The sequence below is a fragment of the Podarcis muralis genome, chromosome 10 (assembly GCF_964188315.1).
Source record: "Podarcis muralis chromosome 10, rPodMur119.hap1.1, whole genome shotgun sequence".
NCBI lineage: Eukaryota > Metazoa > Chordata > Lepidosauria > Squamata > Lacertidae > Podarcis > Podarcis muralis.
Window position 1 is genome coordinate 74463209 of NC_135664.1, and position 14377 is coordinate 74477585.

General features: G+C 50.5%; 1 protein-coding gene across 11 annotated transcripts in view; it reads left to right on the top strand.

Moving 5' to 3' along the window:
- SHANK3 (SH3 and multiple ankyrin repeat domains 3) overlaps positions 1-14377 on the top strand; it is a 431788-nt gene that overhangs the window by 162411 nt on the left and 255000 nt on the right. For 10 of the 11 annotated variants that reach the window (XR_013394458.1, XR_013394460.1, XR_013394459.1 and 7 more), the window contains 2 exons: positions 3058-3166; positions 13550-13701. Coding sequence is in view for 7 of the 11 variants with exons in the window: in XM_077935409.1 (XP_077791535.1) it covers positions 3058-3166; positions 13550-13701 (261 nt within the window). In the remaining 4 variants the exon portion in view is untranslated. Of the gene's footprint in view, positions 1-3057; positions 3167-13549; positions 13702-14377 lie in introns of those variants that run through there. The other variant, XM_077935416.1, reaches the window with a different exon arrangement.

A 14377-nucleotide genomic window follows, 5' to 3' on the forward strand; every position in this document is an offset into this window, starting at 1 on the left:
CCCATTGCCTGCAGGTGCTCCACTCTCAGCCCCGTCAGGGGAATGTGAGGTTGCCTCTGGGTCCAGTAACCCACCAGCCTCTCCTGAGCTGCAGAGGCTCAGGGCAGAGAGGCGGAGGGAACTAAGTTCCTGCAGGAGGAGCGCTGGCCTTCAGGACAGGAGAGGCAAGTCACCTGTGGACCGGGGCCACCCTATGCCTCGGGGCAGATAAAAGCCGGCCAGCCCCAGTCCCAAGTTGCGGGAGCAACGTTGTTGGTAGCCAGTTCCTGCCTGCACCCTGTCCCGCTCTTCTGCCAGAGGTCCTGACCCTACCCGACTCCCTGCCTTGGACCCAGCTACAGCCTCCATACTGCACCATCGACCTCAGACTGGACTCGGACCCGCCTCTCAGTTAGCCCCCAGAACCAGTACACACACCTTCGCTCAGCCACCTTCCAGCAGCCGTCTCAAAGTAACTTAAATGAAGTTATCCACATGCCAAGCTGTCTAATTGGGGTGGTGGGCAGGGCACGGCAAGCTAAATACATGAGCAAAGCCCTCCATCTGCCCATGTTCTCCTGGGGAGAGGTGTAACGGTGAAATCTGCGCGGGAGCCTGAAGGCAGAAGGTGCCGCTGGCAAGCAAAACATGGTCAAGAGCGACTCCCGCCGGCTGGCCCCCGATGGAGAGGTGGCCTTGAGGGGTCTGATCTTGTCTGTCTGAGTGCTTTCGATTCGAGAGGCAGCCCAGGGGGAGATTGCGCCGCCTAAGAGTGGCGGTTCTAGCTGCAGCGCCATGCGAACAAGGGATATAAATAAAAGGAGGCAGCCCCCGCGACGTCTTCCGGCAGATCCGCAGGTGTCCTGTGGTCCCCCCAGAGAAGCTGTTGCTGAGATGCAAGAGGCCGGAAACAGATTGCCAGTCTTGGTTGTTTAGTTGTACAGCGAATGTCCGCAATGACAGAAGAATGAGGACGGTTCTTCTGGCGTATGGTACAAATTCACTGGAAGTACAGGGAGATGTGTGAGGGCCATCAATCACCCAGTGGTTGTGAGAATGTTCAGGGTTGCAGGAGAGGATATATTGTTTATTAATATCCTTCCTAACTTGTGCTAGCAAGTTCCTTTATGGAGCAGAGTTACATCCTCTCCCCGTTTTTTACATGCACAGCAGATAGCTAGTTGCAGGCTCGTGTGAGCCTCTCAATCTGTCTCAGATTGAATTGTATGTTCCTGGTAAGTTCCCTTGAATCCCTCTTAAAAGAATAAAGACGTGACAATCATATTTAAAGATGATAAAAGAAGTTTACTCACATCAGTTCAGAGTTGGATTCCTGAAGGTAGACTTAGTTACAAATATGTACTTGTGGATCTACCCCATATGGGGGAATAATCCCAGTGCTTCTGCTAGCTGAACGCTAGCAGAGGAGTCCTAGCTGAAAAGCTGTTCAAACGAAGAAGGAAATCAAAAAGAGGGAGGTGTGCTGCGTGACTTGTCCTTTTGTTACCTGGACAGGTGAGGTCACGCCCACCTTCTATCACATGCAAAAGGAAGGATGCTCCAGCCAGGAGGAACAGGAGGTTTTGATTGACTGGACCAAACATCCCCTTGCATGTCTTCTCTAGCATTACAAGGAATGTTGTACTTGACTGCCTCTCCTGGATCAAATCCCACAGCGGTTGTGGGAGGCAGCATCTTGCCAACAAGCCATATTTTTCTGCATGCAAAACTGGTATGTGAGGACCCTCACCTATGCGCTTTAAGGCTGTGTGCAATTATACACTGGCTCCAGTGTGCTCCCACCACAGGTGTTTGGAACCATGTGCACATGGAAATTGCCACAATCCGTATCTGCCCTGTAGTATCATGAGAAATGCTTCTTGGCTTGTTTCCTCTTAAAGCAGCTTCCATCCAATTTGAAAACATCAGCCACATTAAGCTGAGGTGTGTACATTTGAGAAAGCTGCTCCCAGGGCCGGCCCACCCATGAGGCAAGGCGAGACGGCTGCCTCGGGCGGCAGAATCCACAGGAGCAGCAGATCGCAATGTAGCTCTTCATTTCCCCCTCGTTCTTGATTTTCACTCACCCCTCCTTCCCTAGCAGGGAGCGGGCAGCATTTTGCGGTTTGCCTCAGGTGCTAAAACGTCTGTGAGGGCAAGAGCTGTTTGATAGTGGAACAGACTCCCTCGGAAGGTGGCAGACTCTCCTTCATCGAAGGATTCTAAGCACAAAGTGCCTGGTCATCTGTCAGGGACTCTTTAGCTGTGATTCCTGTATTGCAGCGGGTTGGACTAGATGACCCACAGGGTCCCTTCCAACTCTACAATTCAGTGATTCCATGAAACGTGACTTGAAATGCAATGAGGGGCAGGAAATAGCATTGTTAGATTTCAAGCTGCTAATGTATCTATTATTATACCAGCCTTCTTATGAAGACCTTTCTTCTTCTCCTCTTCCTCCTCCTCCTCCTTCCTTCTTCTTTGGCAATCCCTCATAGCCGAGTAAGATTGTCTTCCATAAACACGGTTTTAACAATGAGTCCATAAGTGACTGTGGAGGCCAGTTCTGGATCACACATCCTTCCACAGTGGGGACATTGGTGGGAGTTGATCCCGGTGAGGGTTTGCCAAGCGTGCCTTCCTCTTGGCACGTGTCTCCCTTGCGTCCTGAGTTCAAGTGTCTTCAAAGCCCACGACACCTTTGGTCAAGGCTGTTCTCCAACTGGAGCGCTCGCAGGCCAGTGTTTCCCAATTGTTGGTGTTTATACTACATTTTTAAAATATTTGCCTTGAGAGAGTCTTTAAACCTCTTTTGTTGACCGCCAGCGTTATGCTTTCCATTTTTAAGTTCGGAATAGAGTAGTTGCTTTGGAAGACGATCATCAGGCATCCGCACAACATGACCAGCCCAACGAAGCTGATGTTAAAGAATCAGGTCACAGGGCTGTTGATGACATAACAAAATGAGAACACAAAATACATAACAAAAACAAACCCAAAGCAAGAAGTGTTTAGCGAGTCTATAAATGTTCTAAATCAGCGTTAACACGTCTTTCTTCTGGGGTTTTCTGACCGCAGGCGAATTTGAAGAAGTTCATGGAATATGTGCAGACGCTGAATGTGGAGAAGGTCAGCCGGCTGCTGGAGAAGGGACTGGACCCCAACTTCCACGACCCGGATAGCGGAGGTGAGAAGAGGGGTGTCTGCAAGGAGAGGCTCTGGGTGGTGCTTGGGTGAGGGAAGCTGGAGGGGGGTCAGGAAAGCAAGAAGGAAAAAGACCAGGCAGGGGCTTAGCTCAGGGGTGGGGAGCCTCAGACCCTGAAGCTGAATGTGGCCCTCAAAGCCTCCGTTCCTGACCCTTGGGACTCTCCCCAAGCCACAGATCTTACCAGCCCTGCTTTGCTCCCCGATTCCTCATTCCTGGCTGGGATGAGCCCCTGCACTCTGTACATGCCTCTTGCTTGCCTAAGTGGGGGGGGGACAGAGGGGTCTGGGGGTCTGCATGTAGAAACCAGCCTAGTGTTCAAAGATGACACATGCTGCTCTTCCTGCTTTCGTCTGGGGCCCTGCCCACCATTCCCGTGTGGCCCCGGAAGGTTGCTGAGAAGGGAATGTGGCTCTCAGGCTGAGAAAGGTTCCTCCGCCTCTGGATTAGCTCAAAGCTCTTCTGGTTTCCTTTACATTAAACAAAGCAATAGAGTCCTTTCTGTTGGGGATAATTCAGACTGGAATTCCCAGGTGCCCAAAAAAGGTTGTTTATGTATGCAACAACTGCGGCCCGTGTTTGGTTAGCCCAAAAACGGAAAACGAGCAAGGTCCCAACCAAAGAAGGATGACAACTTAAGTTGATAGAACTTTAATAATATAGTAATAATTTATTATTTATACCCCGCCCACCTGGCTGGGTTTCCCCAGCCACTCTGGGCGGCTTCCAACAAAACTCTAAAATACAATAACCTATTAAACATTAAAAGCTTCCCTAAACAGGGCTGCCTTCAGATGTCTTCTAAAAGTTTGGTAGTTATTTTTCTCTTTGACATCTGGTGGGAGGGTGTTCCACAGGGCGGGCTCCACTACTGAGAAGGCCCTCTGCCTGCTTCCCTGTAACTTGGCTTCTCGCAGTGAGGGAACCGCCAGAAGGCCCTAGCGTTGGACCTCAGTGTCCGGGCAGAATGATGGAGGTGGAGACGTAAGCAAGCTTTGATGAATGCAATAAGCAGGCATGTCCAACAGATAGATTAGTTATCTCCCCCTCCCCCCCCCCCAAAAAAAGGGAAAAACAACTGTGGCTTCCTAAAAAAGCTCAACAATTCTGGTCCATCCAACGACAATGGGTAGATCACTGCCAATTTTTTTATACTATGAGTAGATCACAGTCTATCGGGAATTGGACGTCTCTGCGTGGAATACTGAGTGGTATAGGTTTTGTAGAATATGCAGGGATTTGTGATATGTAACCATGGAAAGAGAAGCAGGGAAGTCATTGATATCTAAAGGATGTAAAATGAGTATTTGAAATTGTAAAACAGAAAATATAATAAAAAATATGTTAAAAAATATAAGAAACAAAATGAAGTCCCTTGGATGTTGGAAGACCTGGAGCCCAGAAAAAGTCCTGGGTCTCCGCTTTCCTGTTGGGAGGTGGGACTAGCTGACACCAGCTCTTTCCTCCAGGGGTTTTCTCTACCTGGCTGTGGTCAGATCTTGCTGACATCATCATCTCGCAGGCATCTGTTTGGCAACTGTGACAACAGGGTGATGGACCGAACAGGCTTCCTTTGGCCTCATCCAGCAGGCTCTGCCTCTGTTTTTATTCCCACTGGTCAGTGTGACCAATGGCCAGGGATGGTGGTGGTTGCATTGCAGCAGCATTTGCGGGGGGGGGGGGACACTTGCTTCCCACCCCTCCTTCAAAGGTCTCGTTGAGGAGTCTCTGGTGGGTGCGGGAGGGGGCAGGAGGCCACGGCAAAGGGACCCAAGGAGGCGTGGGTTTAATAAGCAATAAGGGCAAGCTTAATAAACTTCATTTAGCCCTTTAAGGAGACAAAATGTGTTATGTATAATTTAAGCAAACGGTTAGCTCGCCCGATATTGCTGCCTGCTATATTTATGAAGCAAAAGCGTGCAAGTTCCCTGCTCGCACCCGAACAACAATTAATTACCGAGAGACGCAGCGCTGGAGCGGAGGGGGACGATCAGCACACGCCGCAACGTTGCTCGATCTCCTTGCCAATTGGCAAACAGGAGAAAAATAAAATAAAAGCTGAAAATAGAAACCATCAATATCTCCTTATCTGGGACTGTGGAGCTTAGCCTTGCTGCGCAGAATCGCTTCAAGTGCCATCAGTGCCATTTGGCTGGGTGTCTGGAAAAAGGAGAGAGTTCCGTTGGGATCTTTCATTCCTTGTCTCCATCATTTTCCGTCCTCTCCACCACTCAGCAGCTGGGAGAAAGGACCGAGTCCTGTCCCCTGCGTGTCTCCCTCTGCTGCCCCCAGCCTCCTCCAAAGGAGAGATGAGGAAAGGCCTCAGCTTGGCTCAGCTGGCAGCATCTTCAGGAAGGACTGGGGAGGAATCTAGACACACACACAAAAACGCTGTGAAAAAGCTTTTAAAAAAAAAGTTTTGAAAAATATATTGAATTTGCCATAAGCTCGCCATTGCCATCTCATGCCACATTTGTATAATGCACTTAAAACACACTTAAAACATTATATTTGCAGCTGTATAGCTGAGTCCTGAGAAAGGTTCCCTGCCTGCAGCGGCATTCCGAGGGGGCGGCGCTCCAGGTACCATTCCGAAAGGGGTGGTGGTGACAAAATGCTGACCCCCAATTGGCGATAACCCCCCCCCCCCAGGCGTGCACCGCTTGCTGCACACACCCAGGATGCGTGTCATGCACTGCGGGCAGTGTGCCCCCGGGGATGCGAGTCACACCCCCTGGGATGAGCGCCGCTCCGGGTACCAGAGCAGGTTGCATCACCTCTGCCTGCCTGAAAAGGATTTTGGGGTCTTGGTGGACCACAAGGTTAGCATGAGTCCACAGTGTGATGCAGCAACAAAAAAAGCTAATGCTATTCCAGGCTGCAGAAGTCTAGGGTCCAGATCAAGGGAAGTCATAAAGGTAAAGGTACAGGGACCCCTGACCATTAAGTCCAGTCGCGGACGACTCTGGAGTTGCGCACTCATCTCACTTTCCTGGCTGAGGGAGCCGGCGTACAGCTTCCGGGTCATGTGGTCAGCATGACTAAGCCACTTCTGGGGCACCAGAGCAGTGCACAGAAATGCTGTTTACCTTCCTGCTGGAGCAGTACCTATTTATCTACTTGCACTTGATGTGCTTTCGAACTGCTAGGTTGGCAGGAGCAGGGACCGAGCAACGGGAGCTCACCCCGTTGCAGGGATTCGAACCGCCGACCTTCTGATCAGCAAGTCCTAGGCTCTGTGACCACAGCGTCACCCACGTCCCAGGGAAGTCATAGTCCCACTCTATTCTGCCTTGGTCAGACCACATCTGGAATACTGTGTCCAGTTCTGGGTGCCACAATTTAAGAAGGATGTTGATAAACTGGAAGATGGGCAGAGGAAGGCAACCAAGATGACCAAGGATCTAGAAACCAAGCCTTGTAAGGAATGGTTGAAGGAGCTGTGTGTGTTTTGCCTGGAGAAGAGGAGGCTGAGAGGAGATATGATGTATCAAGGACTGTCCCATGGAAGACGGAGCAATTTTGCAATTCCATGATTCTCCTTTCCAAGCGGGAGGTGGCAAGGCCCTTTTGCCAGGAAAGGAGCCGCTGGGTTGCTGTGGCTACAAAGCCAGATCTCCATCGCTTTGAGTGTGCTTCAGAGATTTCATGCTCCCGTACTGAATCCTCAAATGACCCACCAAAAATATCAGGCTTTCTCTAGCGAGAGAGAGATTCTGCCCTTGGGTTTATCCATCGCAGTGTCATTCAAAGCCAGACTATCCCTCCGGGCTCCTGAGAGCTTTCTGACTCCCCAAGTACAATGGAGGGATCTTAGCGGCTTGTTGGGGGGTTTGGAAAAGGTTGGGTTCAGAGGCTCCGGACGAGATGCTGAGTCCACAGCAGGCCGGGGCGGCTCTGTGCTCCATCTCTGGCATGCAGAGGCTTCAGGGGACTTGCAGCTGTGAGCTCGTAAACCTTTATGGTCTGGAAATAATCCAGCTTTTGCTATTGTTTGCACCTCATGCCTTGTGCAGGAAGGGAGAAACGCTGGAATGGAAAAGGCTTTTAGGAGATGTGATTTGTTGGAGTGAAGTTTCTGTTCCTCTGCCTCAGACCTTTCAAGTGAAGACCCAGAGAGATGGGCTGTGGGTTGATTATTTACCATTATTATTATTATTATTATTATTATTATTATTATTATTATTTTGGGGAGAGGCATCCCAGCTCTGCAAAAGACTTAAGTCCCAAACTAAAAAGCTGAAGATCACTAATGCCTAACTCCACTCTAGGGACGTGGGTGGCGCTGTGGGTTAAACCACTGAGCCTAGGACTTGCCGATCACAAGGTTGGCGGTTCGAATCCCCGCCACGGGGTGAGCTCCTGTTGCTCAGTCCCTGCTCCTGCCCACCTAGCAGCTCGAAAGCACGTCAAAGTGCAAGTAGATAAATAGGTACCATTCCGGCGGGAAGGTAAACGGCGTTTCCGTGTGCTGCTCTGGTTCACCAGAAGCGGCTTAGTCATGCTGGCCACATGACCCGGAAGCTGTACGCCGGCTCCCTCGGCCAATAAAGAGAGATGAGCGCTGCAACCCCAGAGTCAGCCACGACTGGACTTAATGGTCAGGGGTCCCTTTACCTTTTAACTCCACTCTGGCTTTCTCCCCAAAGAGAAAGCCATCGTAGCAAACTGCAACCCTGAGCAAAACTTTCCCCTCTCTGTTCCAATTAACATTTGTAAAAAAGCCTGAAGCATTTTTGTTAGGGATTGTAGGAAAAGACCTGCCAAGGAAATTGAAGAACATATTCATGTATGCGACAATGGCGGCAAGAGTCTTAATAGCACAAGGATGGAAGAATGAAGAAATCCCGACAAAAGAACTGTGGCAAGAGAAACTGATGGACTATGTGGAAATGGCGAAACTGACGCATAAATTACGTGAAAAGGACAACTGTGATTTTAAAGAAGAATGGGAACCTTTTACAAAGTATTCAAAGAAACAACCGAACGAACTGGTCTCCTTGGCAGGTTTTGTATAAACAAACACAAATTTATCATTGCTATCATACAGACAGATAAATTAAGGATCATTACAATTTTATAATATGCAGAGAATAACATGTGCTCAAAAACCAGAGAGAGGAGCTGAGGGAAGTCCGGGAGGGAGTGTAGGGTGGGTTTTTCTTAGGGAGGGAAAATGGGGGGGGGGGGATGAGGATATTTGATAAATTGTTATGTTGAAATTTTTAATAAAAACTTTTTTAAAAAGGCACATGAGTGGCGCTGTGGGTTAAACCACTGAGCCTAGGACTTGCCGATCAGAAGGTCGGCTGTTCGAATCCCCGCGACGGGGTGAGCTCCCATTGCTCGGTCAACCCAGCAGTTCGAAAGCACGTCAAAGTGCAAGTAGATCAATAGGTACCACTCCAGCGGGAAGGTAAACGGCGTTTCCGTGCGCTGCTCTGGTTCTCCAGAAGCGGCTTAGTCATGCTGGTCACATGACCCAGAAGCTGTAAGCCAGCTCCCTCGGCCAGTAAAGCGAGATGAGCGCCGCAACCCCAGAGTCGGCCACGACTGGACCTAAGGGTCAGTGGTCCCTTTACATTTACCTTTAAAAAAAAAAAAAAAAAAAAACTTTCCCCTCTCAGACAAACTCTCCTGTGTGTGTGTCTGTGAGAGAGAAGGAAGGGGGAAGAGAGGGAGATCTTGAGCAAAGCCTCAGTGGATGGCTATGTTCTGCCTCTGCTGCCCTTTGAATGATAGCTGCTCAGAATTGCAGAGAGCTTCGGTTGTTGCACTCAGGTCATGCTTAATTTTGGGGGTTCTCTTTGGGGCACCTGGCTGGCAATTGTGAGGCAGGATGCTGGCCCCGAGGGAACCCCTTTGGTCAGATGAGAGAGGGCTCTTCTGATGGGCAGGAAAAAATGGCCTGGGAGGAGTGGGTTTGGCGGCCCCTGCTAACTTTGGGTGACAAACCCAAGACTGCAGTTTTCCATGGCTGTGTTTTCATTTTGTTTTTCAATTGGGGGGGGGGAGGTGCCTGAGTGGCTGAGCATCCCACACACTTTGAGAATTAGTCACCTGAGCTTTTGAGCTCCACCATCCTGACTTCCCGCTTTTTGTCGCAGGGGGCGGGTGGAGGGAGATAGATTAACTCGATGAGAGGGGGCATCTGAATTACTTCCACCTGTGAGCAGGAGACTGCTAGGCCTGTGGGAATGTTCAGGGATGCAGGAGAGGATATATTGTTTGATTATAGCCTTTCCAGCTTGTGTAAACAAGTTCCACAATTTAGCAGAGTAACATTCCCCTTTTTAAACTTGCACAGTGGATGCGTTTGCTCAGGCTCGCTTAAGCCTCTATAATAACTGTTCTGGTATTTTCCCCTCATAAAAGATAAGACACGACACAGTCTTCTTCTATAAAAGTATAAAAAGTTTACTCACTCACATTCTGTTCACAATCAGATCCCAGAAGGCAGACCTATCTTAGAAAAGTAACATATACCTGTAAACTATCTCATAAGGAGACAGTCCCTTTGTCCTCTCTGGGCTGGAGGCCAAGAGAGCATCTTTGGCTAAGCAGATGTTGCTTCTTCGACAAAAGTAGTCATAGAGAGATGGCTGCCCTGCCCTGTGCTGTTGTCATTACCTGCACAGGTGAGGCCATGCCCACCTCTAGTCACATGCAGAGGAAGTCTGTCCCAGCCCAGGAGGAAACAGGAAGTTGACCTGCTGGCTGGACAAACATTCCTCCCCATGTGCAAACATGTTCACTCTAAGAATGTTGTACTTGACTGCTGTTGTGTTTCACATCCCACAAGGCCAACCCCCATGCTGAGGAAATGCCCCCACAAGAATGAAATGGCTTCACTTCAGACACGTTTAGCAAACCACCCCAAGGCTAGCCAGCAAGACATGGATGCAAACATCTGTTGCACTTTGCTTTAAAGAATAACGAAAACTGATGCACTTGTTTCCTGCTATTCTTTCGGAAACACCACTGCTCTCCCCTCCATGCGCAAAGACCTTCTGATATTTCCAGACTTTGCTGTGCCCCTGGGGCAAATCCTGCTGCCCCGGTTGGTGTCAGGATGTGCCCAGTTAAAGGATATGAAGCAGCATTTGCTGGGGGTGCTTTGGGAGGTTCCCTTCCGATACCTGCTTGGACCAGGTGATCCCTCCAAGCGATCCAGTAGCTCACCCTCTTTTATTGCTCACTTGACAACTCTCAGCCTCTCTCTCTGGGGAGGAAGGGCCATAGCTCAGTGACGCAGAGCACCTGCAAACCCAGGTGGGTCTGGGCATCTTCCTTGCCTGAAGCCCTGGAGAGCTGGAACTAGTCCATATATATACACACACACACACACACACACACACACACACACACAGTGGTGCCTCGCAAGATGAAATTAATTCGTTCCGCGACTTTTGTCGTCTTGCGATTTTTTTCGTCTTGCGAAGCACGGTGTCAGAAAAGTTTTGGAAAAGCTTCAAAAATCACCAAAGTCTTTAAAAACCTCCAAAAAGGCTACCACACCACGTGCTATGAGTTGCTCCTCAAAGTCAAGTCGCAACTGTATTAACGGTGTTAAGAAAAAGGAAACAAACTTGCAAGACGTTTCCGTCTTGCGAAGCAAGCCCATAGGGAAAATCGTCTTGCGAAGCAGCTCAAAAAACAAAAAACCCTTTCGTCTAGCGAGTTTTTTGTCTTGCGAGGCATTCGTCTTGCGAGGTACCACTGTAATTGGTTTTTAAATAATTTTATACATTTTAACACAACCATTTCAAACATTAAAGTACAAGGTTCTTGAACCTTCGGACCTCCTTCCCTCCCCCCATGGGTTCCACGTTTAAGATTAAATTTGCTGCATCTTTTACCCTTATCCATCTGTTAAATAACCATAATTATCCAAAATATTTCCACATTACAAGTGTCATTGCATCCCTGCCACAGATTTTAGCTGTTTAAAGTGGTCTTTTAAATCAGTGTTTCCCAACCTTTTTTGGGCAAAGGCACACTTGTTTCATGAAAAAAATCTCGAGGCACACCACCATTACAGCCCCGTGACGTCAGCGCGCAGCGTCACGCCGGGAGGGACGCACGAAAGTGTAAGATTCAATTTTTTCCCCTCCCCCTTGCCTTCCTTCTGTGCCAACCGCCAAAAAGCCAAGAATCGCGGGGCCGCCAGCGGAGGGGGGGAGGGCGAGCGGAGGCAGCGGCGAGCCCCGTTCCTCCCCATCCGCCCCATTCCGTGCAAGGAGCGCGAACAGGTGTGAGAAGGGGGTCAAACCTGCGGGTCGGCGCCGGGGAACCTCCAAGCTTTGGGGGTGGGGGGGGAGGAGGCAGCAAAGCGAGGCAGGAAGGAGAGCGCGGCTTGGCGAAGTACTCGGTGGCGAAGGCCAGCAGGTCCGGCGGCCGGTGCCGCAGCACCTCCACCGTGTAGCCCTGCAGCAGCTCAGTCAGACCCGGCGGGATCTCGATGCTCATCTTGTAGCCGAGGCGCGCGGGAGACTCAACGGACGGGCCCGGGAGAGAGAGAGAGAGAGAGAGAGAGAGAGACACAACGGAGAGAGAGCGGGAGTCCCTGCTCGCCGTCGCCACCGCTACAACTACTGTGGCGGTTGGTCGTGGTCGTTGCCGCCGCCGCTGCCCACCTCTATCTATCTCTCCCCCTCAGCTTTCTACGCGGGCCTCGAGCTGGAGGTGGGGGGTGGCCGCCGCCGCTTTCTCCGCCTCCACGTCCTGCCTCCTCCTCCTCGAGCCCTCCGTCAGCCCTGAGGGAACCGCCGCGCTCGCGCCGCCGCTCTCTGACACGCGAGAAAGAGAAAGGAACGGAGCGGAGGGGTAGTCGGGGGAAGGAGGGGTCGGAATGGAAGCGCGAGGCGAGCTGCGCATGCCCAGCAGGAAGCGGCGGAGAACGCCACAGAGAGAGAGAAAGAAGCAAGGGAGGGCGGGGAGTGGGCGGGAACACGCTTCATGCATCACAATAACAGACAAGAGGCGCTCGAGGGATAGATTAGGACCTAATTTGACTTTTACCAAAAAAAAAAAATCTTTCAAATTTTCCCCACGGCACACCAGGCAACATCTCGCGGCACACTAGTGTGCCGCGGAACAGTGGTTGGGAAACACTGTTTTAAATGAATTACAAATTTATTCCAGTCTTTAGAAAATACTTGATCTTCTTGGTTTCGGATATTCCTCATCAGTTCCGCCATCTCCGCATACTCCCATCAGTTTCGTCTGCCATTCTTCTTTGGCTGGGACTCCTCCTTCCTTCCATCTCTGGGCTAGTAGCCTTCTTGCTGCCGTCGTTGCATACATAAAAAGTCTTTTGTCTTCTCTTGGTAACTCTTCACCTATTCTATCTAGTAAAAAGGCTTCTGGTGATTTAACAAATGTATTTTTGAACATTTTCTTTAGTTCATTATATACCAACTGCATTGGCTCCCAGTGGAGTACAGGGTCAGGTTTAAGGTGCTGGTTTTGACCTTTAAAGCCCTATGCGCCCTAGGACCCGTGCACCTATGGGACTGCCTCTCCTGGTATGTCCCGCAGAGGACTTTGGAGGTCCCAAGCCTCAAGGAGGTTAGATTGGTCTTAACTAGGGCCAGGGCCTTTTCAGCACTGGCCCCAACTTGGTGGAATGCTCTGTCACAAGAGACTAGGGCCCTGCGGGACTTGACATCTTTCCGCAGGGCCTGCAAGACAGAGCTGTTCTGCCTGGCCTTTGGTTTGGACTCGGTCTGACCCTTACGTTTCCCTCCCCTTACGGTCTTGATTTATCGGCTACTTTAAAATGAGGCTGCATTTTAAATTGCATTTTAACCTGTATTTTAAATTGGTTTCTCCCCCCCCCCCTTCTCTTTTCCCCTATTATGTTTTTACTCTTGCTGGGGAGGGCGGGGTATAAATAAAAATTATTATTATTATTATTATTATTATTATTATTATTATTATTATTATTATTATTAATCATTTCCCAGAATGCCTTTACCAATGTACTTGTCCACCACATATGGTAAAAAGCACCCTCTTTACATTTCCAAGACAGTTTTGAACTTCTTTTGTACATTTTAGCAATTTTACTTGGTGTTAGATACCAGCGATGAACTGGGACCAGTCCTGACCTGCCTGCAGCTTCTTGCTCTCTCGCCCATCCCAGACCCAACTCCCGCTGCTCCTGTTTCCCAGCAGAAAGGGCAGGAGATCTAGGGCAGCTCCCGTCAGGAGGGGAGGGGGCGGGTTTCAGCGGGATGGGGGCTGCCAGGCAAGCCCGCCCCTCCTCAGTTGTGGGGCTGGGCCAAGAGTTCATGGGGTGCTTCTTGCGGATGCGTTTCTCAGATGTGCACCTTCTCTTTCCTGGGGTGGGGGCCTCTCCAGAATGCCCCCTGACGATGGCCGCCCAGCTGGAGTACTGTATCGACATGATCAAAGCCCTGAGGAATGGAGGTGCTCACTTGGATTTCCGGACGCGAGAGGGCATGACGGCTCTGCACAAAGCCGTCCGGTGCCGGAATCACACTGCCCTGATGGTGAGTTTGCCTGGAGCCGCTTTCCTGTTCTTCCTGCTGCTCTCGGCTAGCTTTACTTATTACCCGCCCCCCCATTCCATCACGCCCCCTCTCCCCCTTATGAATTTGCCACCCCTGGGCAGACGGTCTCGGAGCTGACCAGCCTCCCTTGCATCTGCCTAACCTCATGGTTGTTGTTTTTTTTTGGGGGGGGGTTCCCACTCACGGCGCTGGGGGCCACTTTCCTGTGTCTGGGGTGTCACAACTGGCTGCTTTGCAGGTTCTGAATGTTCTTGGTGGGGTGGGGGGAGGTAAGCATGAAGAGGTTGCTTAGCAACAGCCTAGCACACTGCCCCCCAAACGGGATGGGGGCAACTGCCTTGATTCTCATCGCCGCATCCTGCTTGCTCCTCCCGTAGAGCCTGGAGGCCGCGCTCTCCCTTGCCCTGTAGAGGCGGACCATCCAGCACTGAGTTAACCTATGGAACTCCCTGCCACAGGAGGCAGTGCTGCCCCCCCCACCTAGGTGGCTTTAGAAGAAGATTACCGTATTTTTCGCTCTATAAGACGCACCTGACCATAGGATGCACCTAGTTTTTAGAGGAGGAAAACGAGAGAGAAAATATTTTGAATTTGCTCAGCGCTCCCTTTAAAGAGCCGAGCCAAACCTGCTGGCTTTTCTGGGAGGTGGGGAAGG